General features: G+C 72.2%; 1 protein-coding gene across 1 annotated transcript in view; it reads right to left on the reverse strand.

Annotated features, from left to right (window-relative positions):
- The window catches only part of LOC102446201 (SCO-spondin-like), a 197,416-nt gene that overhangs the window by 63,857 nt on the left and 106,435 nt on the right, over positions 1-27,124 (reverse strand). Inside the window, 22 exon segments of the mRNA XM_089775973.1 lie at positions 308-478; positions 1,628-1,680; positions 1,799-1,893; positions 3,024-3,169; positions 4,949-5,080; positions 5,473-5,643; positions 7,075-7,121; positions 7,221-7,473; positions 8,814-8,978; positions 9,477-9,659; positions 11,628-11,719; positions 12,002-12,127; positions 13,260-13,389; positions 14,018-14,140; positions 15,111-15,290; positions 17,143-17,307; positions 19,519-19,713; positions 21,427-21,558; positions 21,902-22,240; positions 22,883-23,023; positions 24,209-24,373; positions 24,964-25,105. Of these exon segments, the coding sequence (XP_089632099.1) occupies positions 308-478; positions 1,628-1,680; positions 1,799-1,893; positions 3,024-3,169; positions 4,949-5,080; positions 5,473-5,643; positions 7,075-7,121; positions 7,221-7,473; positions 8,814-8,978; positions 9,477-9,659; positions 11,628-11,719; positions 12,002-12,127; positions 13,260-13,389; positions 14,018-14,140; positions 15,111-15,290; positions 17,143-17,307; positions 19,519-19,713; positions 21,427-21,558; positions 21,902-22,240; positions 22,883-23,023; positions 24,209-24,373; positions 24,964-25,105 (3,346 nt within the window).

Consider the following 27,124-nt stretch of genomic DNA (forward strand, 5'->3'; position numbering starts at 1 on the left):
GGGCGCAGGGGGAGGGGCCCAGTGGGAGGGGGCCAGGCCCAGTGGGAGGGGGCCCAGCAGAAGGGGCCCAGCGGGAGGGGCCCAGGGGGAGGGGCCCAGCGGGAGGGGCGCAGGGGGCGGGGCCCAGCGGGAGGGGCGCAGGGGGAGGGGCCCAGTGGGAGGGGGCCAGGCCCAGTGGGAGGGGGCCCAGCAGAAGGGGCCCAGCGGGAGGGGCGCAGGGGGAGGGGCCCAGCGGGAGGGGCGCAGGGGGCGGGGTGCCGGGGGGGTGCGGAGCCGCTGGCCGGCGGCGGGGGGGGGGGGCACTCACTACCACAGGGCTGGAGGTGGCAGGGCTGCTCCTCGCGCTCTGGCCCGGGGCAGGGCCGTCCGGCGCCCGCCGGAGGGGGGGCCGAGCAGAACCGGAACCGGCCCCGCAGCCCCAGCCCGCAGGGGGCCGAGCACTCGCTCCAGGGCGTCCAGTCCGACCAGGCGCCGCTCACTGCCCGGGAGAAGCCGGGGGGGGGGGGGTCAGAGGCTGCCCTGGGCCCCCAGGAACGTTCTGCCTCCCCTGCCCCGGGCTTGGGGGCTCCCCTGCTCCCCGCAGCGCCGGGCGGGGTCCATGGGGAGCAACTGGGAAGGGCCAGCCCCTCGGGTCTGCTGTCACGGGCTCCATGGCCTGGGGGTCGGGGGTCCAGCTCGCAGCCTGGCTGGGACCAGTGTGCCGGGGCTCCGAGGGGCGTGGGAGGGGCAGGGGTGCCCAGGCCATGGGGCCGGCTCCCCAGTATCGGGGCCGGGGGGCTGGTGTCGCTTAGGGGGGCCCAGGCCATGGGGCCGGCTCCCCAGTATCGGGGCCGGGGGGCTGGTGTCGCTTAGGGGGGCCCAGGCCATGGGGCCGGCTCCCCAGTATCGGGGCCGGGGGGCTGGTGTCGCTCAGGGGGGCCCAGGCCATGGGGCCGGCTCCCCAGTATCGGGGCCGGGGGGCTGGTGTCGCTTAGGGGGGCCCAGGCCATGGGGCCGGCTCCCCAGTATCGGGGCCGGGGGGCTGGTGTCGCTTAGGGGGGCCCAGGCCGGGGGGCCGGCTCCCCAGTATCAGGGCCGGGGGGCTGGTGTCGCTCAGGGGGGCCCAGGCCATGGGGCCGGCTCCCCAGTATCGGGGCCGGGGGGCTGGTGTCGCTTAGGGGGGCCCAGGCCATGGGGCCGGCTCCCCAGTATCGGGGCCGGGGGGCTGGTGTCGCTTAGGGGGGCCCAGGCCATGGGGCCGGCTCCCCAGTATCGGGGCCGGGGGGCTGGTGTCGCTTAGGGGGGCCCAGGCCGGGGGGCCGGCTCCCCAGTATTGGGGCCGGGGGGCTGGTGTCGCTCAGGGGGGCCCAGGCCGTGGGGCCAGCTCCCCAGTATCGGGGCCGGGGGGCTGGTGTCGCTTAGGGGGGCCCAGGCCGTGGGGCCGGCTCCCCAGTATCGGGGCCGGGGGGCTGGTGTCGCTTAGGGGGACCCAGGCCATGGGGCCGGCTCCCCAGTATTGGGGCCGGGGGGCTGGTGTCGCTCAGGGGGGCCCAGGCCGGGGGGTCCGGGCTGGACACGGGGGGCGCTGCGTGGGGCACTGCACAGGGCGCTCACGGCTCGGGGCCCGAGCTCTGTCCCCGTCTCTTACCGTCCCCACAGGCCACGCGGGAGCAGTTGGCGACCTGGCCGGACACGCAGGAGCTGTGGGGAGACGGAGCCGCTCAGCGCCGCAGGGCGGGGCAGGGCAGGGGCAGGGGCAGGGGCAGGGGCAGGGCAGGGGAGCCGGGCAGGGCAGGGGAGCCGGGCAGGGCGCACTGACCAGTTCTCACAGCCCCTGGGCACCGCGTCTCCCGGGGCGTAGAGCTCGCCGTCGTGGGCGCAGGGGCAGGCCGACTCCGCCACGCACCGGTTGTTCTGCAAGCACACGGCACGCGCCAGAGCTCAGGGACCTGCCCGCGCCCGTCTCCCTCGTGCCGGGACTCGGCGCAGCGGGGGGGCTGCATCCACACGCCAGGCCTGGGCGACCCCACCGAGCTGCCGGCCTGGCCGAGGGGCATCAGGCCGGTCGGCGCTGCTGGGAACAGTCACGGGACAGCGGAGCCGGGGGCCTGGCGCCGCCTGCACAGACCTGAGCCCGGCCTGGCCCACGGGGCCCCTGTCTCCATCCTGGGCCAGGCGTCTCACAGGGACCGTGGGGTCCCCTCCCTGAGACGAGGACAAGGGCCCTGGGCCCCCTCCATGGCCCCCAATTCTCCTCCCTCCGGCAGCTCGTTGCGAGGAGCAGAAGCTCTGAGCACAGGAGGCCGTGGGGCCCTCGTGCGTTTCCAGGGAGGATGCGGAAGTGCCAGTCGCCGAGGCGAGGAGCCGCCCTCTCATACCCGTAGCCCAGACCCCGGTGGCCTGGTGGGCCCTTCCAGGGCGGGCGTGAGCCGGAGCCAGAGCCGGAGCCGGAGCCGGAGCCCGGGACTTACAGCCGCTCATAGCCCCCAGGCTGCTCCCAGCGCCGTGCGGCGAGGCCAGGCCCAGGCTGGGGGGCTGCAGCCCATGGCCGAGGGGAGACCGAGCCGGGCTGGCCTCACAAGACGGGGCTGGAGGAGCGGAGCGGCGCTTCCCGAGGGGCAGGGCCCTGCAGCCCGGCGCCGCTGGAGGCAGGACGAGCCGCCGGGCGCTTTCCCTGCCGCAAGGGGCGTCCGGCTGCGCAGCTCGGCCTGGGCCCGTCGCAGGAGGCGCCTCAGACCCGCCAGGGCTGGGCTGGGCTCCCGAGGTCCCCCCGAGCATCGGGCACCCCTCCTCCGGCCCGGGAGGCCACCAGCTCCCGCCAGAGCCGGGGGGGGGGGGAGCGAGCGCCTGCAGGGCGGGGAGGGGGAGCAGACCAGCCCCCGGGGGTGAAAGCTACATTGCGGTAGGGCCCCCACACAGATCCCCCGCCCCAGCCTGGCCAGGGGCCCCCGGCTCTGGCAGCACCAACTTCCCCTCCCCCGGGCTGCCCTGTGGGACCCCGTTGGGCTCCTGGGAGGGCAGCGCTGGCGCGGGGGCCCACTCACCAGCAGGAGGGTGCCGGAGGGGCAGTAGCAGCCCGCGAGGCAGGGCCTGTTGGCCGGGGGCTCCGTGCCCAGCTCCGCGCAGGAGGCCGGTGTGTCGGCGCATTCCTGCCACAGCTTCCCCTCCGGGCAGCGGCCGGGCACCTCACCTGGCACAGGGAGAGAGCGACGTGGGTAGAGCCGTGCCATGTGGGGAGGGGTGCACACGGGACCCGGGCACCGGGAGGCCACCCGCGGGCGTCTGCCCCCCGGCTCCTCCCACGGGGACCCGATACATTGGGGGGGACTGTGACGTAGTGGGGGTACTTGCTGGGCTGTGGTGACCCCTGCTGTCTGGAGCAAGACCCAGCAGGGAAAACCTCGCTAGGCAGAGGTAATGCCAAACTTGTTGAACCAGTGGCCAGACACCCCCCATGGAGAGGAACAAAGGAAGGTGGATGCTGCCCTGGCTGGGGGGCAGGGCTGGGAGAGGGTTAGTTAGTTCCTGTCTGGAAAGCAGGGGAGCAGGAACTGGGGAGGGGGCTGGGACTCCCCTATCTCAAGGGGGGCACTGAGGCCTCTTAGCCCCAGTTCCTGTAACCAGATTACATCTGTGCTGTGCTGTGCTGGAGGAGCAATAAACCACCCTCAATTCCACTGGCTGGTGCAGTCTGTTTGTGCCATTTCGGGGTGCAGGAGATGGGGGACCCCAACGCGCCGTCACAGGGACATTCCGAAGTGAGCGAGGAAACACATTTCCCTGCCAGTCGCGACGACCTGGGGAACTCACCGTCACATGAACGCCCCAGGCAGGGAGCACAGCTCTGGGATCAGCCAGGTTCACACACACTTTGAGGAAGCCAAATGAAGCCGCCTGCCTCAGGGCTGCAGCCAGTCCCTGGCTCTCAGAGATGGGTGCAGCGGGCCCTACCCACTGGTGGGGGGTCCCTGGCCCGGGGGTGGGGGACCCTGGGCTGACCCAGTCTGTCTGGCCCTATGGTCCCAGAGAGCCCCGCTTGCAGCTCTGTGCACAGCAGCCCCCAGGGCTGGATATTGCCCTTAGCTCAGGCTGCAGCACCGTGCTGAAGGAGCCTGCAGACGGGCGGGCAGGGGGATGGGAGGATGGACAGGAGGGCGGGTGGGTGGACGGGTGGGTGGGCAGACGGATGGACGGACAGGAGAGCAGACGGGTGGACAGGAGGGCAGATGGGTAGACAGATGGGTGGACGGGCGGGCGGGCAGACGGACAGGTGGGTGGGCAGGCGGGCAGACAGGCGGGAGGACAGGCGGGTGGGTAGACGGACAAGCGGGCGGGCAGACGGACAAGCGGGCAGACAGGCGGGCGGGCAGACGGACAGGCGGGCGGACAAGCAGGCGGACAGGCGGGCGGACAGGCGGGTGGGCAGACGGACAGGCGGGCGGACAGGCGGGCGGACAGGCGGGCGGGCAGACGGACAGGCAGGCGGACAAGCGGGCGGACAGGCGGGCGGGCAGACGGACAGGTGGGCGGACAGGCAGGCGGACAGGTGGGCGGGCAGACAGGCGGGCGGGCGGGCGGACAGGCAGGCGGACAGGCGGATGGATGGACAGGAGGGCGGGCGGGTGGACGGGTGGGTGGGCAGACGGATGGACGGACAGGAGAGCGGACGGGTGGACAAGAGGGCAGATGGGTAGACAGATGGGTGGACAGGCGGGCGGGCAGGCGGGCGGGCAGACGGACAGGCGGGCGGGCAGACGGACAGGCGGGCGGACAGGCGGGCGGGCAGACGGACAGGCGGGCGGACAGGCGGGCGGGCAGACAGGCGGGCGGGCGGACAGGCAGGCGGGCAGACAGGCGGGCGGGCAGACGGACAGGCGGGCGGACAGGCGGGTGGGCAGACGGACAGGCGGGCAGACAGGCGGGTGGACAGGCAGGCGGGCGGGCAGCAGGGCGGACGGGCAGGTCTCACCGGCGCAGGGCTGGAGGTTGCAGGTGGCGAACTCGATCCGGTGCAGGACGGCGCTGGGCCGGGTGCGGTTCTGGTAGCCGCCCCCGCAGGGCACAGAGCAGGGCGACCAAGGGCCCCACTCCACCCCGGGGCCTGCAGGAGACAAGGGGAGCTCAGGTACATGCGCCCGAGACCCTGCCCCACAGGCCAGCGCCCCAGAGGACCCACCTGCCCCAGAGCCCCCTCCCCCCACAGGAGATCCTGTTCCCAGGGACCCCGCCCCACAGGCCAGCGCCCCAGGAGTGCCCTGTGTCCTCGGAGTCGCTGAGCCAGGCCCTGCAGACCCGCGGCCCTGAGCACTCCCCGGGGAGGAGAGACCCTCTCCCTTCCCGACTGCTGGGCCCCGGGACGGCACCACCCCACGCCGCTGCCTCGCTTGGCCCCAGCCCCAGGGCGAGGCCGTGCCCAGAGAGCTGCCGGGGCAGCCCAGACGCTCCCCTGGCCCCGGGCACGGCGGGGAGCCCGTGGGGCCGCGCCCGACTCACCCCGGCAGGGCTGCAGGCTGCAGAACTCGACCTCCACGCCGGGGCCCTGGCAGTCAGCCCCCCCGAGGGCGGCAGGCGGGCGGGAGCCGGAGCGGTAGCGCCGCCGGGTGCCCACGTTGCAGCTGCGGCTGCAGGCGCTCCACTCCGTCCAGCCGCTCCAGCCGCAGGGCACTGGGGAGACGGCAGGCGAGAGCCCCTGGGCACCTGGCTCTGAACCCGGCCCTGCCTGGGCACCCGGCCCTGCCCTGGGCACCCAGCCCTGCCCCAGACACCCGGCCCTGCCCCTGCCCTGCCCCAGGCACCCGGCCCTGCCCTGGGCACCCGGCCCTGCCCCTGCCCTGCCCCAGGCACCCGGCCCTGCCCTGGGCACCCGGCCCTGCCCTGGGCACCCAGCCCTGCCCCTGCCCTGCCCTGGGCACCCAGCCCTGCCCCAGACACCTGGCCCTGCCCCTGCCCTGCCCTGGGCACCCAGCCCTGCCCCTGCCCTGCCCCAGACACCCAGCCCTGCCCCTGCCCTGCCCTGGGCACCCGGTCCTGCCCCTGCCCTGGCCCAGACACCCGGCCCTGCCCCAGCCCTGCCCCGGACACCCGCCATGATGTAGTGTCAGTACATTCTGTGCCGCGGGGGGGGCTGTCTGCTCTGGGACCCGGGGCCCCTGCGCTGGGTGGGAGATTCTCAGACTCTCCCACGTGGATTAACCAGACACCCAGGCTCAGCCGCCCAGGGAGGGACAGGGGGGGGGGGAGACCAGCCCCTGGCTGGGGGCAGGGCTGGGAGGGAGGTTTAGTTCCTGGCTGGTATCATGAAGGAGGCAGCCTAGGCAAGGGGCTGGGGTTTAGGGGCCCAGGCTCCCCCGTCCCAGGCCTGCCCTGGAACCGGGTTACATCTGTGCTGGGCTGTATCCTGGAGAAGCAATAAACCCCCCTGTTCTACCGGCTGGTGGGGTCTGTTCCTGCCACTACGGGGTGCAGGAGGCAGGGACCCCGACGCGCCCTCACACCTTGCTGGGCGCTAGGGTTGGGCTGTGGGCGACCCCTACTGGCCTGTGCCTGTGAGCACGGCCCAGCGGGGGGCACCTTGAGGACCCATGAGTGACAGTGACCGAACCGGTCGGACCGGTCGAGGGAAGGGATGGAACAAAGGAAGGGAGTGTTGGGGGAGGGGCAGTCGCTGGCTGGGAGACAGGAAAGGGCCTGAGCTGGGGGCTGAGGGGGCGATGGCCCCCCCCAAGGGGTCTGAGGTGCCCTGGCCCTGACTCCTGGAGCCACGTCCCGTCTGTGCGGGGCGGTACCCGGAGGAGCGACGACCCCCCTGTTCTACCGGCCGGCGGGGCCTGGTCTGGCTGCTCCGGGGGTGCAGGGCCGGGGACCCCGACGCGCCATCACACCCAGCCCTGCCCCTGCCCTGTCCCGGGTCCCACCTCTGTCCCTGCCCTGGGCACCCAGCCCTGCCCCTGCCCCTGCCCCTGCCCCAGGCTGGAGGGACCGTCCCTCCCAGCCCAGCCCCCCCCAATCAGTGCCCGCCCAGGGGCAGCTGGGCCGTAGCTGTGCCCACTCGGCGCCCTCCCCGGCCCCTCGTCCCTGGCGCCGGCGGGACGATACCTGGGCAGGGCTCCGTGCCGCACACCATCTCCCCGGCCAGGCAGGTGCTGTGGGGAGACAGGGCGAGGCTCAGCGTGGTGCCCGGGTGCCCACCCCAGAGCGGCCGGCAGGCTCGTGGCCCATGGGGGGGCCGGGGCCCAACGCACCAGTTGTTGCAGGCGTCGTGGGGCGCAGTGTGGCCCGGCGGGTACAGCACCCCCTGGTGGAGGCAGAGGCACTGGCTCTGTGCCACGCAGCTGCCGTTCTGCAGGAAGAGCCCGGCGGGGCAGTAGCAGCCCTCGTAGCAGCGGGTGGCGCATTCCACGCCGGCGCCCTGGTCCAGGCACAGCCGCGGGCATGGCCCGCCCCCTCGCCGGCACTCCTCCGCTGTCTGGTAGATCATGGGCGGGGGGCACAGCGCTGTGGGGCACGGGTGGGGGAAACAGAGTCATGGGCAGGTCATGGGCGGGGGCACAGCGCTGTGGGGCACAGGTGGGGGGAAACAGAGTCATGGGCAGGTCATGGGTGGGGGGCACAGCGCCGTGGGGCACAGGTGGGGGGAAACAGAGTCATGGGCAGGTCATGGGCGGGGGGCACAGCGCCGTGGGGCACAGGTGGGGGGAAACAGAGTCATGGGCAGGTCATGGGCGGGGGCACAGCGCCGTGGGGCACGGGTGGGGGAAACAGAGTCATGGGCAGGTCATGGGTGGGGGGCACAGCGCTGTGGGGCACGGGTGGGGGGAAACAGAGTCATGGGCAGGTCATGGGCGGGGGCACAGCGCCGTGGGGCACGGGTGGGGGGAAACAGAGTCATGGGCCCTGAGGGGGGCACGTAGGCCACGGCCCAGCCGCACGGTGTGAGGCAGTGGGGGTACCTTGCTGGTGGCTATGCTGGGCGGTGGGCTGTGAGTGACCCTCACTGGCTGCAGCACGGCCCAGCAGGGCAGGGGGGAGTCATTATGCAAAGGGGTCTCTCAACCGGTCCGACCAGCTACCCCCCAGGGAGAGGAACAAAGGAAGGGGGATGCCGCCCTGGCTGGGGGCAGGGCTGGAAGAGGTGGGTAGTTTCTGTCTGGGAAGCAGGGGAGAAGGAGCTAGGGAGGGGGCTGGGATTGTAGGGCCCAGCCACCCCCCATCTCAAGGGGGGGCACTGAGGCCTCCTAGCCCCAGTTCTTGGAACCAGATTCCATCTGTGCTGTGCTGTATCCTGGAGAAGCAATAAACTCCCCCTGTTCTACTGGCTGGGGGAGTCTGTTCCTGCCATTACGGGGGTGCAGGAGAGGGGAACCCCAACGCGCCGTCACACACGGTCCCTGGGCTGGGGGCTGGAATTTGAACAAAGCGAGGGGCGGGGCCGCCGGGGGACCAGTCGCTGGGGGTGTGAGTGGGTCTTGGCGGGGGAGGATGAGGAGAGGGGACTGGGAGCACAAAGGGGGGTTCAGGGCCCGGGAGCCCGCCCCCCTGAGGAAGGAGGCCGCCGGCTCGGGGTGTCTGGGCTCACACCGCCCCCGCGCTGCACCCTGCCCCTGGGACCCAATAGCCCTTCCACTCCACCGGCTGGCCCCGGACGGGGGCGCAGGGTCGGGGGCTCGAACCAGGAACCGTAACTCGGCAGGGCCCCGTGCCCGGCCCCCGGCCGCCCCATACCTCGGCAGGGCCCCGCGCCCGGCCCCCCCGTACCTCGGCAGGGCCCCGCGCCCGGCCCCCGGCCCCCCCGTACCTCGGCAGGGCCCCGCGCCCGGCCCCCGGCCCCCCCGTACCTCGGCAGGGCTGGCTGTTGCAGGCCCGGGTCTGGGCCAGGGGCCCCGTGCACTCGGGCCCACCGTAGGCTGGGTTGGAGCAGGCGCGGCTGCGGGTCTGGACGCCGGAATCGCAGGTGGCGGAGCACTGGGACCAGGCCGTCCAGGGGGTCCAGACGCCGCCCACTGCCGGGGGCAGCAGAGCAGGGGGCTGGGAGCCGCCGGCAGGACAGGAGCCGGGTCCCCTCGGTGCCGCGCCCCAAGGCCGGGGGAGCCCTAAGAGGGGCTCTGGGTCTGTGTGCGGGAGCCCCCGGCCCTCCCCTGGTACCCCCGCCCGGGGGCTCCCCTGCCCATGCCACATGGATTCCCCCTCGGAGCCCGGAGCCCTGCCCCAGATCCCCCCTCGGAGCCCGGAGCCCTGCCCCGAATCCCCCCTCGGAGCCCGGAGCCCTGCCCTGGATCCCCCCTCGGAGCCCGGAGCCCTGCCCCGGATCCCCCCTCGGAGCCCGGAGCCCTGCCCCGGATCCCCCCTCGGAGCCCGGGGCCCTGCCCTGGTTCCCCTCCTTCCCCAGGGCTCCCCTCCAACAGGGCCAGCCCTCCATCCTGTGGTCTAGATGGCAGGCTCGGGTCTCCCTGCCCCATGCCCCGCAGACACGCTGTCCGTGGCTCTGGGCGGGCTCTCACCGGGGCAGGGTGGCGTTTCGCACGGCTCCTCCTGCACGGGCGCCCCCGGGCACCGCCCGGCGCCCCCGCTGGTGCTGTTGCAGTGACGGAACCGCTTCCGCACCCCCACCCGGTCCAGGCTGTAGAAGCAGGTCTTGGAGCAGGGGGACCAGGGCGTCCAGTCGCTCCAGGGGCCGGCGGGCTCTGGGGATCGGGGGCAGAGCCGGTCAGAGCCACCCGGCCGGGACATGGCCCAGCCCAGACCACCCCTCGGGGTAGAAACACAGAGGGACCGGCCCCTCGGGGTAGAGACACAGCAGGGACCGGCCCCTCGGGGTAGAGACTGTGGGGGAAATCTCGCTCCCCTGGGGTACAGAGCCCCCAGAAGGGTCCGAGGCCGGAGGTCAAATCAGTGAGGCAGGAGAGAAATCTAGAAGGAAAAACTTTATGATGCCTGCATGCAGGCTGGCACACCAAGAGTGAAGCAGCAGCCCTGAGTTACAGGTTTTTGGACCCTTTATACAGAATGCTTAGACAGTTCAGTTGTGGATTGTTTTTCTTTAACATATCAAAGTCTCAGCAGAAGCACTCTGAGACGTTTCTGTTCCCCCCAGGAGAGCTAGAAGTAAATTTTACAGAACAAAGCCACATGAGAACTTGAGTGGAGAAGTCTACAAGGCAAACTGTGACAAAGATAAGGGTTTACATGACAAATTGTGACAGACTTTGGGTACGTCTACACTGCAGCCCTAGTTCGAACTAGGGATGCAAATGGAGACGACCGAAGTAGTTAATGAAGCGGGGATTTAAATATCCCGCGCTCCATTAACATGATCTCGCCGGCGCGCTAGTTCGAATCACAGCTGATTCAAACCAGGAAGTGCGCGCCGGGACGCGTTAGTTCGGACTAAAGCCCTTAGTCCGAACTAATGTTACTCCTCATTTTTTGAGGGACTCCCAGCTGTGATTCGAACTAGCGCGCCGGCGAGATCATCTTAATGGAGCGCAGGATATTTAAATCCCCGCTTCATTAACTACTTTGGTCGTCTCCATTTGCATCCCTAGTTCGAACTAGGGCTGCAGTGTAGACGTACCCTAGGAGTATCCATGAACTTGAGATAGGAGGCATTGGAAGGGTCTTGATTAGAGCTAATTTGATTTCTCTCTGTTACAGGGAGAGAGGCCTGGAAAACTTGTAACCCTCACAGCAGTTTTCTTTAGAGAGTTTTGATTCCTGCACAGTCCCCTCCTTAGACACAATCGGAGTTATTTGAAATCTCCCACAAGACACAGCAGGGACCGGCCCCTCGGGGTAGAGACACAGCAGGGACCGGCCCCCTCGGGTTAGAGACACAGCAGGGACCGGCCCCTCGGGGTAGAGACACAGCAGGGACCGGCCCCCTCGGGGTAGAGACACAGCAGGGACCAGCCCCTCGGGGTAGAGACACAGCAGGGACCAGCCCCTCGGGGTAGAGACACAGCAGGGACCAGCCCCCTCGGGTTAGAGACACAGCAGGGACCGGCCCCTGAGCTAGGGACACCGCGGGGACCGGCCCCCTCGGGGTAGAGACACAGCAGGGACCGGCCCCTGGGCTAGGGACACCGCGGGGACCGGCCCCCTCGGGGTAGAGACACAGCAGGGACCAGCCCCCTCGGGGTAGAGACACAGCAGGGACTGGCCCCTCGGGTTAGAGACACAGCAGGGACCGGCCCCTCGGGGTAGAGACACAGCAGGGACCGGCCCCTCGGGGTAGAGACACAGCAGGGACCGGCCCCTGGGCTAGGGACACCGCGGGGACCGGCCCCTCGGGGTAGAGACACAGCAGGGACCAGCCCCCTCGGGGTAGAGACACAGCAGGGACCGGCCCCTCGGGTTAGAGACACAGCAGGGACCGGCCCCTCGGGGTAGAGACACAGCAGGGACCGGCCCCTCGGGGTAGAGACACAGCAGGGACCGGCCCCTCGGGGTAGAGACACAGCAGGGACCGGCCCCTGGGCTAGGGACACCGCAGGGACCGGCCCCTCGGGGTAGAGACACAGCAGGGACCGGCCCCTGGGCTAGGGACACCGCGGGGACCGGCCCCCTCGGGGTAGAGACACAGCAGGGACCGGCCCCTGGGCTAGGGACACCGCGGGGAGGGCCCGGGCTGAGGCCGGGCTCACTGGCCGTACCGGAGACGCAGGCCGTGTAGCATTCCCGCACCTCCTGCGCGTCCCCTTCGCACGGGGCTCCGCCGTTGGCAGCCTCCGGGTTGGTTGGGGATCTGGGGGGGGTAGGGAACCAGCAGAGGGTCAGTGCATTCCAGTGCCCCCAGCTGGGTCCCCCTCTCCTCACAGCCCCCACCCACAACTGTCCCCACGCCCCCCACAGCCTAGCACCCCCCGCCCCCCACAGCCTAGCCCCCCCACACACACATAGCTGCCCCAGCGCCCCCAGCTGGGCCCCCACCCCGCCTCCCACAGCCCGGAGAGCACCCCTGCCCTCCAGCCCCCCCTGTGGCCAGCACCCACTGCGAGGACCCCCGCGCTCTCTGCTCCCCTCGCACCTGAACCTCTCCCGCATGCCGGCCCCACAGCTGCGGTCACAGGGGCTCCAGGGGGACCAGGCGGACCAGCCGCAGCTCACCGGGCAGGCCAGGTCCTCGCACGTCACCGCCCCGTCCAGGCACACGCTGGGGAGAGACGCGGGCGCAGGGGGCTGGGCCAGGGCACCCACAGCTCCCGTGGCCCAGTCAGTGGGGCCAGGGGCTCTGCTCTCGCTGTGGGGTCCCGCTCAGCACCGAGGCTGCTCCCCGGCAGGGCTCAGCCAGGCGGGGCCAGAGCTGGCGAGCGCCACCCAGCGTGGAGCCCCAGGGGTCTGCCCTTGGCCCTAAGCTCCGCTGGGCGCCAGGCCCGTGCGTGGCACCGAGGGCACGGCCACCCGATTGCGCCAAGAGCAGGCTGGGGGCGGTGCGGGGGCCGGGCCGACGCCCATGGGAACGGCCTGGGGCCCCAGTGCCCGGCAGGCGCCGCGAGGAAGTGGGGGTCGCGTTCGCGCTCTGCCCTTGCGGTGCTGTGTGGGATTCCGCCCGTCCCCGTAGCCCCGCGGGCGTGCCTCAGTTTCCCTGGGCACTGCCCCGCTTGCTAGATGGGGGAGGGGATTCCGGGTGTGACTCACGGAGGGAGGCTGCCCCAGCCCCTCACGCTCACACTGGGACCCGGTGTGATGCAGTGGGGGGGGCTGTCGGCTCTGGCTGGGCAGTCATTGGTCGCTGTGTGGGCCGGGGGTGACCCCTACTGGCTGGTGTGTGTAGCACTGCCCAGCGGGGGGGGGGGTCCCTGGGGACAGGCACCTAGGCCATGGCCAGGCCACGTCCCCCCTGGCCAGGAGAAGGGGTGTGAGGCAGGAGGGGGGCTGCCGGGGGAAGGAGGGTTCGGTGGCAGGGAGAGGGGGCAGCCGATTCACACCAGTATGGGGGCGCAGGGGCCTGGGAACCCCTCCCCCCAGGGGCACTAGGGCTGTCGGCCGGCCCCGTGCCCGCGTGGAGCCCGCGCTGCGCCGGACCTCGGAGCAGCAACAAGCCCATTTGTAGGCGGCACGTCAGGCCACGGACGGGTCGGTCCCCATGCGCCGTCGCGCCCGCAGACCCCTTCGGCCTGGGACACCGCGCAGAGGAGGACAGAGCTGGGGCGTGGGGCGGAGTCCGGCTGGCTTGGGGGGCAGGGAGGGGCCCAGGGCCTGGCTCTGCCCCCCAGTCTGTGCCGCGCTGGGGCCCCGGGGCCCGAGGACCCCCCTGTGCCCTGCGGGGGGGGGGCGACACTCACCACTGGCTGCAGTTGCGGAGCAGGAAGGTCTCCCCGGGCAGGTGCCGCTCCTGGCCCAGCTGGCAGGGGCACTGGCTGATGTTCACGCAGCCGCCCTCCTGCAGGTAGAGCCCCGGGGGGCAGCGGCACCCTGCCGGGACCAGCGCCCGTCACAGGCCGGCGGCTGGGCCCCGGGCGCGGGCAGCGAGCGGCCGGCTGGAGGGGGAAGGCTCCGCCCGGGGCCAGGGGCCAGCTGCGGTGCCACCAGCCGGGCTGGGACGCAGGGGGGGGACCTTGCTGGCGGCTGGGCTGGGGCTGGGGGTGACCCCCACTGGCTGCTGCCTGCACCACGGCCCAGCTGGGCAGGGGGGAGTCACCAGGCCAGGGGCGCCCAACCGGTCTGACCAGCTACCCCAGGGAGAGGGACAAGGGAAGGGGGAGGCTGCCCTGGCTGGGGGCAGGGCTGGAGGGGAGGTGGGGAGTTTCTGTCTGGGAGCAGGGGGGAGGCAGCCTAGGGAGGGGCTGAGATTTAGGGGCCCAGGCTCCCCCATCTCCAGGGGCCTGAGGCGTCCTAGGCCTGCCCTGGAACCAGGTTACATCTGTGCTGGGCTGTGTCCTGGAGAGGCGATAAACCCCCCTGTTCTACCGGCTGGGGGAGTCTCTTTGTGCCACTCCGGGGGTGCAGGAGACGGGGAAACCCCAACGCGCAGCCACACCGGCCCCCGGGCCCCCAGCCCCCGAGCCCCGCCCCCGAGCCCGCCAGCCCCGGCGCCGCTCACCCTCCACGCAGCGGCTGGGGCAGCTTGTCTCGGCGCCCAGCTCCCGGCACGACTCTGGGCACGGCGCCACCAGGCCCCTCTCGCAGTCGCTCACCTGCACGTGCACCATCTCGGGGCCACAGTCTGGGGGGCACGGGCGCTCAGAGCCTGCAGCCGGCTCCCTCGGCACCCCCACTGCCCCACCCCACCTCTCCCGGCCCCCCGGACCGCTCCCTGCCTCTTCCTGCCCCCCTCGCCCCTCGGCACCACTGTGACGTAGTGGGGGTACTTGCTGGGCTGTGGTGACCCCTGCTGTCTGGAGCAAGACCCAGCAGGGAAAACCTCGCTAGGCAGAGGTAGTGCCAAACTTGTTGAACCAGTGGCCAGACACCCCCCATGGAGAGGAACAAAGGAAGGTGGATGCTGCCCTGGCTGGGGGGCAGGGCTGGAGGAGGGTGAGTTAGTTGCTGTCTGGGAGCATGGAGGAGACAGCCTAGGGAGAGGAGCTGGAGTTTAGGGGCCCAGTCTCCCCCATCTCAAGGGGGCCTGAGGCATCCTAGCCCAGCTCTGTGACCAGATTCCATCTGTGCTGTGCTGTATCCTGGAGAGGCAATAAACTTCCTCTATTCCACCGGCTGGTGCAGTCTGTTTGTGCCATTTCGGGGTGCAGGAGACGGGAGACCCCCAACGCGCCGTCACAACCCCCACTGCCCCTCCCCACCTCTCCCGGCCCCCCGTACTCCTCCCTGCCTCTTCCTGCCCCCCTCGCCCCTCGGCACCCCCACTGCCCCTCCCCGCCTCTCCCGGCCCCCCGTACCGCTCCCTGCCTCTCCCAGGCCCCCTCGCCCCTCGGCACCCCCACTGACCCTCCCCGCCTCTCCCTGCCCCCCTCTCCCCTCGGCACCCCCACTGCCCCCCCCCCCACCTCTCCCCCGGCCCCCCATACCGCTCCCTGCCTCTCCCGGCCCCCCTCACTCCTCGGCACCCCCACTGCCCCTCCCCGCCTCTCCCCACCCCTCTGAATCCTCAGTGCACCCAGGCCTTTTCCCCCCAGACCCTCCCCGCCGCCCCCTGCCCTTGGCCCTGCCTTTCCCGCTCCCCCTGCCCGGCTCACCGCGGGCGTCCCCGCAGGGCTGCAGGTTGCAGGCCTCGGTCTGCACAGCGTCGCCCGGGCAGGCCTGGCCCCCGTTCTTGGGCGGGGGGTCGGCACAGCTCCGCGTGCGGCTCCGCACCCCGCCCCGGCACTCGGCGTCGCAGTCCGACCACTCGCCCCAGGCGGCCCACGCCCCGTTCACTGCCGACAGGGGGGCCGGGGGTCAGAGCTGCTGGGCCCCATCCAGGAGGGGCCCGGCCCCCTCCCCCGCCCCCGCCCCGGTTCTCCGGCCGGCCTGGCTGCCGGGAAGGGCAGAGCGGGGCTCCCTCGGGCACCCCCCAGGAGTGGGCCTAGTGACCCAGGCCAGCAGAGGGGGTGGGGGGCAGCCAGACACAGGGAGGTGCCTTGGGGGAGTCCCCGCTTTCCTGGTGCGTCCGGCAGCCGCCTGGCAAAGGGCCGGTGCAGGCAAGGGGGGCTCTGCCGAGGGGGGCTGAGCCACTGTCCCCACCTGAAGGGCAGTGCAGGACCATGGGGGCGGGGCTCCCCGGGGTGAAGGACCATGGGGGCGGGGCTCCCCGGGGTGAAGGACCATGGGGGCGGGGCTCCCCGGGGTGCAGGACCATGGGGGCGGGGCTCCCCGGGGTGAAGGACCATGGGGGCGGGGCTCCCCGGGGTGCAGGACCATGGGGGCGGGGCTCCCAGGGGTTCAGGACCATGGGGGCGGGGCTCCCCGGGGTGCAGGACCATGGGGGCGGGGATCCCCGGGGTGCAGGACCATGGGGGCGGGGATCCCCGGGGTGCAGGACCATGGGGGCGGGGCTCCCCGGGGTGAAGGACCATGGGGGCGGGGCTCCCCAGGGGTGCAGGACCATGGGGGCGGGGCTCCCCGGGGTGAAGGACCATGGGGGCGGGGATCCCCGGGGTGAAGGACCATGGGGGCGGGGATCCCCAGGGGTGCAGGAGCATGGGGGCGGGGCTCCCCGGGGTGAAGGACCATGGGGGTGGGGATCCCCGGGGTGAAGGACCATGGGGGCGGGGCTCCCCAGGGGTGCAGGAGCATGGGGGCGGGGCTCCCCGGGGTGAAGGACCATGGGGGCGGGGATCCCCGGGGTGAAGGACCATGGGGGCGGGGCTCCCCAGGGGTGCAGGAGCATGGCGGCGGGGCTCCCCGGGGTGAAGGACCATGGGGGTGGGGATCCCCAGGGGTGCTCCTCAGGGATGCAGAGGGGCTCCTTACAGACCACGGGGGAGGGTTCCCCAGGGGTGCAGGGTCATGGGGGGAGCTCCCAAGGAGAGATGGGCCGGGGGTTCCCCAGGAGAGATGGGGCATGGGGGGCCCCTCAGGAGAGATGGGGTGCAGGGCCCCCCAGGAGAGACAGGGCATAGGGGGCTTCCCCAGGGCTGCGGGGGGGCCTCCCAGGACAGATGGGGCGCAGGGGAGTTCCCCAGGAGAGACGGGGCATAGGGGGCTTCCCCAGGGCCGCGGGGGGTTCCCCAGGAGAGATGGGGTGCAGGGGGTTCCCCAGGAGAGACGGACTGGGGGTTCCCCAGGAGAGACGGGGCATAGGGGGCTTCCCCAGGGCCGTGGGGGGTTCCCCAGGAGAGATGGGGTGCAGGGGGTTCCCCAGGAGAGACGGACTGGGGGTTCCCCAGGAGAGACAGGGCATAGGGGGCTTCCCCAGGGCCGCAGGGGGCCTCCCAGGACAGATGGTGCGGGGGGTTCCCCAGGAGAGATGGGGCGCGGGGCCCCCCAGGAGAGACGGGGCATAGGGGGCTTCCCCAGGGCCGCGGGGGGGGGGGCCCCCCAGGAGAGATGGGGCACGGGGGCCCCCCAGGAGAGATGGGGCACGGGGCCCCCCAGGAGAGACGGGGCATAGGGGGCTTCCCCAGGACCGCAGGGGGGCCCCCCAGGACAGATGGGGCGGGGGGTTCCCCAGGAGAGACGGGGCATAGGGGGCTTCCCCAGGGCCGCGGGGGGGGCCCCAGGACAGATGGGTGGGGGGTTCCCCAGGACAGATGGGGCGGGGGTTCCCCAGGGGGATGGGGGGCTCACCGGGGCAGGCCCGCAGGAAGCAGGAGCGGCTGTCGAACTCGCTGCGCTCACACTGGCCCCCGGGCAGGGCGTTGCGGAGAAGGTCCCGCCGGCGGAAGGTCACCCCCAGCCCGCACGACCGGCTGCAGTCGCTCCAGCCGCCCCACGGGGACAGGACGCAGTCCACTGGGGGGGAGACGGGCTCAGAGCCCAGCAGGAGCGCCCGGGGCCTGCCCAGCCCCACAGGGGAGCGCCAGGGGACTGCCCAGCCCCCCAGGGGAGCACCAGGGCCCTGCCCAGCCCCACAGGGGAGCGCCAGGGCCCTGCCCAGCCCCACAGGGGAGCGCCAGGGCCCTGCCCAGCCCCACAGGGGAGCGCCAGGGCCCTGCCCAGCCCCACAGGGGAGCGCCAGGGCCCTGCCCAGCCCCACAGGAGAGCGCCAGGGGCCTGCCCAGCCCCACAGGGGAGCGCCAGGGCCCTGCCCAGCCCCACAGGAGAGCGCCAGGGCCCTGCCCAGCCCCACAGGAGAGCGCCAGGGGCCTGCCCAGCCCCACAGGGGAGCGCCAGGGCCCTGCCCAGCCCCACAGGAGAGCGCCAGGGCCCTGCCCAGCCCCACAGGAGAGCGCCAGGGGCCTGCCCAGCCCCACAGGAGAGCGCCAGGGGCCTGCCCAGCCCCACAGGGGAGCGCCAGGGCCCTGCCCAGCCCCACAGGGGAGCGTTAGGGCCCTGCCCAGCCCCACAGGGGAGCGCCAGGGGCCTGCCCAGCCCCACAGGGGAGCGCCAGGGGCCCTGCCCAGCCCCACAGGGGAGCGCCAGGGCCCTGCCCAGCCCCCAGGGGAGCGCCAGGGCCATGCCCAGCCCCACAGGGGAGCGCCAGGGCCCTGCCCAGCCCCACAGGGGAGCGCCAGGGGCCTGCCCAGCCCCACAGGGGAGCGCCAGGGGCCTGCCCAGCCCCCAGGGGAGCGCCAGGGCCCTGCCCAGCCCCCCAGGGGAGCGCCAGGGCCCTGCCCAGCCCCACAGGGGAGCGCCAGGGCCCTGCCCAGCCCCCCAGGGGAGCGCTAGGGGCCTGCCCAGCCCCACAGGGGAGCGCCAGGGCCCTGCCCAGCCCCACAGGGGAGCGCCAGGGCCCTGCCCAGCCCCACAGGGGAGCGCCAGGGACCTGCCCAGCCCCACAGGGGAGCGCTAGGGGCCTGCCCAGCCCCACAGGGGAGCGCCAGGGCCCTGCCCAGCCCCACAGGGGAGCGCCAGGGCCCTGCCCAGCCCCACAGGGGAGCGCTAGGGGCCTGCCCAGCCCCACAGGGGAGCGCCAGGGCCCTGCCCAGCCCCACAGGGGAGCGCCAGGGCCCTGCCCAGCCCCACAGGGGAGCGCTAGGGGCCTGCCCAGCCCCACAGGGGTGCGCCAGGGGCCTGCCCAGCCCCACAGGAGAGCGCCAGGGCCCTGCCCAGCCCCACAGGAGAGCGCCAGGGGCCTGCCCAGCCCCACAGGGGAGCGCCAGGGCCCTGCCCAGCCCCACAGGGGTGCGCCAGGGCCCTGCCCAGCCCCACAGGGGAGCGCCAGGGCCCTGCCCAGCCCCACAGGGGAGCGCCAGGGCCCTGCCCAGCCCCACAGGGGAGCACCAGGGCCCTGCCCAGCCCCACAGGGGAGCGCCAGGGCCCTGCCCAGCCCCACAGGGGAGCGTTAGGGCCCTGCCCAGCCCCACAGGGGAGCGCCAGGGGCCTGCCCAGCCCCACAGGGGAGCGCCAGGGGCCCTGCCCAGCCCCACAGGGGAGCGCCAGGGCCCTGCCCAGCCCCCAGGGGAGCGCCAGGGCCATGCCCAGCCCCCAGGGGAGCGCCAGGGCCCTGCCCAGCCCCCCAGGGGAGCGCCAGGGCCCTGCCCAGCCCCACAGGGGAGCGCCAGGGGCCCTGCCCAGCCCCCCAGGGGAGCGCTAGGGGCCTGCCCAGCCCCACAGGGGAGCGCCAGGGCCCTGCCCAGCCCCACAGGGGAGCGCCAGGGCCCTGCCCAGCCCCACAGGGGAGCGCCAGGGACCTGCCCAGCCCCACAGGGGAGCGCTAGGGGCCTGCCCAGCCCCACAGGGGAGCGCCAGGGCCCTGCCCAGCCCCACAGGGGAGCGCCAGGGGCCTGCCCAGCCCCACAGGGGAGCGCTAGGGGCCTGCCCAGCCCCACAGGGGAGCGCCAGGGCCCTGCCCAGCCCCACAGGGGAGCGCCAGGGCCCTGCCCAGCCCCACAGGGGAGCGCTAGGGGCCTGCCCAGCCCCACAGGGGAGCGCCAGGGCCCTGCCCAGCCCCACAGGGGAGCGCCAGGGCCCTGCCCAGCCCCACAGGGGAGCGCCAGGGGCCTGCCCAGCCCCACAGGGGAGCGCCAGGGCCCTGCCCAGCCCCCAGGGGAGCGGACGTACCACAGCTGCTCTCGTCGGAGCCGTCCCGGCAGTCGGGGCGCAGGTCGCAGCGCCTGTCCATGGCCACGCACTCCCCACTGCCGCAGGAGAACTGCTTGGCGGAGCAGGCGCTGGGCCGGCCCGTGGGGGGGGCCGGGGCCGTGGGGGGCACGGGCCAGGCAGTGGGGCCTCCTGCAGGGACAGCGGCAGGCAGAGTGAGGGGAGCGCCCGGCCATGGGCTAACCCTGACCCGAGGCCTGGCCCAGAGCCCCCCCGGCCTCCCCCCGCCGGCCGAGAGCCCCCCCGGCGTCCCCCCGCCGGCCGAGAGCCCCCCCGGCCTCCCCCCGCCGGCCGAGAGCCCCCCCGGCCTCCCCCGCTGGCCCAGAGCCCCCCCGGCCTCCCCCGCCGGCCCAGAGCCCCCCCCGGCCTCCCCCCGCCGGCCCAGAGCCCCCCCGGCCTCCTCCCCGCTGGCCCAGAGCCCCCCCGGCCTCCCCCCGCCGGCACAGAGCCCCCCCGGCCTCCTCCCGCCGGCCGAGAGCCCCCCCGGCCTCCCCCCGCCGGCCCAGAGCCCCCCCGGCCTCCCTCCGCCGGCCCAGAGCCCCCCCCCCGGCCTCCCCCCGCCGGCCCAGAGCCCCCCCGGCCTCCCCCCGCCCCCCCGCCGCCTCCTCCCGCCCCCAGAGCCCCCCCTGCCTCCCCCCGCCGGCCCAGAGCCCCCCCCGGCCTCCCCCCCCCCGCCGGCCCAGAGCCCCCCCCCCGGCCTCCCCCCGCCGGCCCAGAGCCCCCCCCCCCCCGGCCTCCCTCCCGCCGTCCTAGAGCCCCCCCGCCTCCCCCCCGCCGGCCCAGAGCCCCCCCCCGGCCCCCCCCCGCCGCCCAGAGCCCCCCCCCTGCCGGCCCAGAGCCCCCCCCCCGGCCTCCCCCCGCCGGCCCAGAGCCCCCCCCAGCCTCCCCCCGCCGGCCCAGAGCCCCCCAGCCTCCCCCCGCCGGCCCAGAGGCCCCCGGCCTGCCCCCGCCTGCCCAGAGCCCCCGGATACTGCCGGATTGCGCTTTTCTCCGCAAGGCCTTGGAAGGACTGGCTGTGTGTGACTGTGGGGCTAGCGGGGCGAAGGCTATCCTCAGAGCCACATGGCCAAGAAAGGAGGGGCGAGGTGCGGGTGAAGACAGACGGATCGGCGTCAGGACCATCCCTGCCTGCCCACAGTCAAGGAGTGATCGGATTGGCGGATTGCCGGCCCTAAAGTGGAGCTGGCTCCCCTGCCAGAGACTGATTACAGGATGAGCCTTCGGAGGTGTCTGGGGAACGATTGACGTTGACACCGGCCACAGGCTGACACAGCGGAGTCCAGAGTTCAGCAGAGGAAAGGGTTATAAAAGCAGGTGCTTTGCCGTGGGACTTTGGGTTCGTCTTGCCACCAGCTCCAGGAGCATCGGATCGCGGCCGACAAAGGAATCGATCTGGCCCCCAGACTCTGGACTGATAACCGTAACACCGACTGGAGGGACTCTGTGTGTGTGTGTGTGGTTGGGGGGCATTGGGGCCAGGGGACGGATCCTATGACGGATCTCGCGTGCTTCTGGGAAGCGTGGCAGCAGTGTCAGCCCCAGACTCGTCAGCTGGCAAAGGCCTGCGGGCCAGTCGGGTCGACAGAGGCAGCAAAAGGGGCCGGGGGTACTTCCAAGGGCAGCGCCGCACTCAGCCCAGGGTACGGGCTCCATGCGGCGCTGCCCTTTGAAACGCCACGGCCGCATTTCAAAGGGGCAGCCGCACAGAACCGGCCCAGCTGGGGACTCCGGAGCCCTGGGCAAAGCCAGCCTGGGACAAGCGGACCCGGCGGCCCGGCCTGGGAAGGTGACCGAAGGGGGCAGGGAGGGGAGCCGGGGCCCGCCCTGTGGGTCTGGGATGGAGGGGGAGGGGCTGCCCCAGGGCCCGCTCACCGCAGTGCCACTCGTCAGAGCCGTCCAGGCAGTCCTCCCGCCCGTCGCACACCACGGCGGCCTCCACACAGCCCAGCACCTCGCAGGCGAAGGAACCCGGGGGGCAGAGCAGCCGGGGGAAGGGCAGCCCTGGGGAGGAAGACAGGGTTGGGGTGCGGGCAGTGAGCCCCTGGGCCTCTCGGCTCCCATCACTCCCTTCCCAGGGGCCCCACCCCACTGCGGGAAGGGCCGGGGCAGGGGCGGGGGGCGGGGGCTCGGCGTGGCAGGGGCTGGGACGTGCCCGGAGCCCAGGAACAGCGAGGTGGGCAGCTCCCCGCACCCCCTGGTACTCTGGTGGGCACTCCGAGGGGGCAGACCCTCCACGGGGGTCACCAGCCCCACGCTCTGCCCCCTTGGGCTCTCCCCGGGGCACCCCCGACCCCTCAGCGGGCAAGCGCCAGCGAGCCCCGCCCGGCCCGGCCCCGGCACTTACCTGCCGCAGTGGTGGCCAGCCCAGGCCTGCCAGGCAGGGAAGGGCCGGTGTGCAGCCCGGGCAGCCCTGTGGGGCTTGGGCCTACCACCGACACCGTCACAGCCGCCATGCCCGGCAGCGTGGGGCCCGGCGGCCGCGGGGTCCCCGGAGAGGTGGTCCCTGCCCACGGGAGCCCGGGGGTGCCGGCGGTGGGCATCTCCCCTGGGCGCCCGGGCTGTGTGCTTGCCAGGCCAGGCGGCCCCGTGCTCGGGTGGGGCCCGGCGGTGCCAGCTGCTCCGGGGCTGCGCGTGGCCCCCGCTGGCCTCGTCCCCGGTGTCGCCGTGGCCCCTGGCTCCTTCCCTGGGCCAGCCAGAGAGAGCAGGAGTCAGTGACAGGGCAGGCCCCCGTCAGCCCCCCGCCTTCCTCCAGCCCCACCTGCCAGCTCCCTTGCCTTCCTGATGTGCAGGCTGCCGGCTGCGGGCGCCGGGCTGGTCCAGGGGCTGCCGGCAGGACGGCTCTGTCCATCCCCAGTCACTAGGAGACCCTGTGCTGCCGCGGGGGGGCGTCTGTGGCCCCGGGCTGTGGGGTCTGACTCCCCCACACGGGGACTGGCCCAGACACCCCGTCCCAGCCTGGCAGGGAACAAGGCTCTTCCCGGGGGAGACAAAGGGAGGGAGGGGGCACGGCCCCTGGCTGGGGCAGGGCTGGGGGCTGGGTCAGTCTGGGCTGGGGGAGCAGAGTGAGTCCAGGACGGGGGGGTCAGGGGCCCGTGAGCCACCCCCGAGAGGAGCAAGGCTCTGCCCCGGCGCCGGCGCCAACGTGGACCCTAAGCCAGGCCACGTCTGAGAACCGATAAACCTTCCGCTCCACTGGCCACCAGGGCCCCATCGGGCTGCGGGGGGGGCGCAGGGTCGGGGCCCTGACGCGCTGTCACAGACCCCCCCCCCAAGGGACCCCGTGCTGGGCACCTCCCCTCCCGCGCCTGCCCCGCCCCCGCCCCACCTGCTGCCACCGTGCCTGTCGGCTGCCCCAGAGTCGCCGGCTGGCCCGTGGGTTCGGCCTGGCCACTCGCATTGGCCGCACTGGGAGCCCGGGAGCGCAGGGGCTGCGGGGAGGTGGCCAGGGGGCGGGTGGGAGCAGCACCTGGGAGAGGCAGAAGGAGCCCGTCAGTGGGAGGGTGCTGGCCCATCGGCTCCTGGCCCCCCCTTCACCCCCTGCCCTGCCCCCTACACCCCCTGCACCCCCCGACCCCCTGCCCTGCCCCCTAATCCCCCTGCACCCCCCGACCCCCTGCCCCCTACACTCCATTACCTCCGACCCCCTGCCCTGCCCCCTACTCCCCCTGCACCCCCCGATCCCCTGCCCCCTACACTCCATTACCTCCGACCCCCTGCCCTGCCCCCTACTCCCCCTGCACCCCCTGATCCCCTGCCCTGCCCCCTACACTCCATTACCTCCGACCCCCTGGCCTGCCCCCTACTCCCCCTGCACCCCCCGATCCCCTGCCCCCTACACTCCATTACCTCCGACCCCCTGGCCTGCCCCCTACTCCCCCTGCACCCCCCGATCCCCTGCCCCCTACACTCCATTACCTCCGACCCCCTGCCCTGCCCCCTACTCCCCCTGCACCCCCCGATCCCCTGCCCCCTACACTCCATTACCTCCGACCCCCTGCCCTGCCCCCTACACTCCATTACCTCCGACCCCCTGGCCTGCCCCCTACTCCCCCTGCACCCCCCGATCCCCTGCCCCCTACACTCCATTACCTCCGACCCCCTGGCCTGCCCCCTACTCCCCCTGCACCCCCCGATCCCCTGCCCCCTACACTCCATTACCTCCGACCCCCTGGCCTGCCCCCTACTCCCCCTGCACCCCCCGATCCCCTGCCCCCTACACTCCATTACCTCCGACCCCCTGCCCTGCCCCCTACTCCCCCTGCACCCCCCGATCCCCTGCCCCCTACACTCCATTACCTCCGACCCCCTGGCCTGCCCCCTACACCCCCTGCACCCCCCGATCCCCTGCCCCCTACACTCCATTACCTCCGACCCCCTGGCCTGCCCCCTACTCCCCCTGCACCCCCCGATCCCCTGCCCCCTACACTCCATTACCTCCGACCCCCTGCCCTGCCCCCTACTCCCCCTGCACCCCCTGATCCCCTGCCCCCTACACTCCATTACCTCCGACCCCCTGGCCTGCCCCCTACACTCCATTACCTCCGACCCCCTGGCCTGCCCCCTACTCCCCCTGCACCCCCCGATCCCCTGCCCCCTACACTCCATTACCTCCGACCCCCTGGCCTGCCCCCTGCCCCCAGGCCCAGCTCACCGCAGCGCTGTTCGTCGGAGAAGTCGCCGCAGTCATCGTGGCCGTCGCACAGGACGCCCTGGGGCCCGGCGGGGACGCAGCGGCCGTTGCGGCACCAGAACTCCCCGGGGCGGCAGGCCCTGTGGCCCGGCTCTGTCGTCGCTGCCCCCGGCGCCACGGCGAGCACTGGGCGGTTCGGGGGGGAGGTTATTCTGGGCCGGTCCCAGGAGATGCCCCTGACATCACCCCCCTGAGAAACTCCCCCCCCCCCGGGATGCCCTCACCCCCCCGCCTCACTCCCCTGGCTCCCTGCAGAGCCCCCAGGGGGTACCTGGTGTGACGTAGGGGGGGTACCTGGCTGGGTTCTATGCTGCTGGCTCTGGGGGAACCCCCACTGGCTGCCGCGGGTACCACGACCCAGCAAAACAGGATGAGTCACTATGCAAACCAGTGGCCAGACACCCCCCATGGAGAGGAACAAAGGAAGGTGGATGCTGCCCTGGCTGGGGGGCAGGGCTGGAAGAGGGTTAGTTAGTTGGCTGCTGTCTGTGAGCATGGAGGAGACAGCCTAGGGAAAGGGGCTGGAGTTTAGGGGCCCAGTCTCCCCCATCTCAAGGGGGCCTGAGGCATCCTAGCCCAGCTCTGTGGCCAGACTCCATCTGTGCTGTGCTGTATCCTGGAGAGGCAATAAACTTCCTCTATTCCACCGGCTGGTGCAGCCTGTTTGTGCCATTTCGGGGTGCAGGAGACGGGGGACCCCCAACGCGCCGTCACACCTGGCTCGCAGCCCAGCAGCTCGGCCCGCAGGAAGATGCCGTGGTGGAAGTCGTGCGGCAGGATGCGGACGTGCCGGGCTCGCACCATGCGCTGGAAGGTCCTCACGGCCGGCGTGGAGTCGTCCACGTTCCCCTGGAACAGCTGTGGGACAGCGAGGGGCTCGACCAGACACAGTGCGCACCCCAAAGCCCCAACCGCACCCCCTAAAGCCCCCAACCACCAAGGCCCCCAACTACGCACACCCCCTGTGCCGTAGTGGAGGGAACTTGCTGGTTTCTAGGGGTCTGTGGTAACCCCACTGGCTGCCGCGGTACCACAGCCCAGGACAGGGATGAGTCATTATGCAAAGGGATCTCTCAACTGGTCCGACCAGCTACCCCCCATGGAGAGGAACAAACCCCACAAGCACACCCCCCCAAGGCCCCCCAACCACACATGCCCCCCAAGGCCCCCAACTATGCACACACCCCCAAACCCCACAAGCACACACCCCCCAAGGCCCCCCAACCACACATGCCCCCCAAGGCCCCCAACTATGCACACACCCCCAAACCCCACAAGCACACACCCCCAAGGCCCCCCAACCACACATGCCCCCCAAGGCCCCCAACTATGCACACACCCCCAAACCCCACAAGCACACACCCCCAAGGCCCCCCAACCACACATGCCCCCCAAGGCCCCCAACTATGCACACACCCCCAAACCCCACAAGCACACACCTCCAAGGCCCCCCAACCACACATGCCCCCCAAGGCCCCCAACTATGCACACACCCCCAAACCCCACAAGCACACACCCCCAAGGCCCCCCAACCACACATGCCCCCCAAGGCCCCCAACTATGCACACACCCCCAAACCCCACAAGCACACACCCCCAAGGCCCCCCAACCACACATGCCCCCCAAGGCCCCCAACTATGCACACACCCCCAAACCCCACAAGCACACACCCCCAAGGCCCCCCAACCACACATGCCCCCCAAGGCCCCCAACTATGCACACACCCCCAAACCCCACAAGCACACACCTCCAAGGCCCCCCAACCACACATACCCCCCAAGGCCTCCAACTACGCACACACCCTCAAACCCCACAACCACACACCCCCAAGGCCTCCCAACCACACACGCCCCCAAACCAACAACCACCCCCCCCCAGGCCTCCAACCACACACCCCCCCAAGGCCCCCAACTATGCACACACCCCCAAACCCCACAACCACACACCCCCAAGACCCCCCAACCACGCACACACCCCAAATCCCACAACCATGCACACACCCCAATGCACACACACCCCAAACACGCACACACAAGCAAGTTGAGGGAAGCTGCCCGGTTTTGGAAAGAAGGGGCTGTGATGGCGCGTTGGGGTTCCCCTGCCTCCTGCACCCCCATAATGGCACGAACAGACTCCACCAGCCGGTAGAACAGGGGAGTTTGTTGCTTCTCCAGGATACAGCCCAGCACAGATGGAATCTGGTTCCAGGGCAGGCCTAGGATGCCTCAGCCCCCCTTGAGATGGGGGGGTCTGGGCTCCTAAATCCCAGCCTGTTGCCTAGGCTGCTTCCTCCATGATCCCAGGCAGAGACTAACCCCCTCACCTCCAGCCCTGCCCCCAGCCCGGGCAGCATCCCCCTTCCTTTGTCTCTCTCCTTGGGGGTAGCTGGTCAGACAGGTTTGGAGCCCCCTTTGCATAATGACTCACTGTGCCGTAGTGGGGGTACTTGCTGGGCTGTGGTGACCCCTGCTGTCTGGAGCAAGACCCAGCAGGGAAAACCTCGCTAGGCAGAGGTAAGGCCAAACTTGTTGAACCAGGGGCCAGACACCCCCCATGGAGAGGAACAAAGGAAGGGGGATGCTGCCCTGACTGCGGGGGCAGGGCTGGAAGGGAATTTAGTTAGACTGTGGGAGAGCATGGAGGAGAGCCTAGGAGAAGGGACTGGAGTTTAGGGGCCCAGTCTCCCCATCTCAAGGGGGCCTGAGGCATCCTAGCCCAGCTCTGTGACCAGATTACATCTGTGCTGTGCTGTATCCTGGAGAGGCAATAAACTTCCTCTATTCCACTGGCTGGTGCAGTCTGTGCCATTTCGGGGTGCAGGAGACAGGGGACCCCCAACGCGCCGTCACAGGGTACCTGGCTGGTTTCTATGCTGCT

Source organism: Pelodiscus sinensis, chromosome 2 (assembly GCF_052426305.1).
Source record: "Pelodiscus sinensis isolate ZL-2025 chromosome 2, ASM5242630v1, whole genome shotgun sequence".
In the NCBI taxonomy this organism is placed as follows: domain Eukaryota; kingdom Metazoa; phylum Chordata; order Testudines; family Trionychidae; genus Pelodiscus; species Pelodiscus sinensis.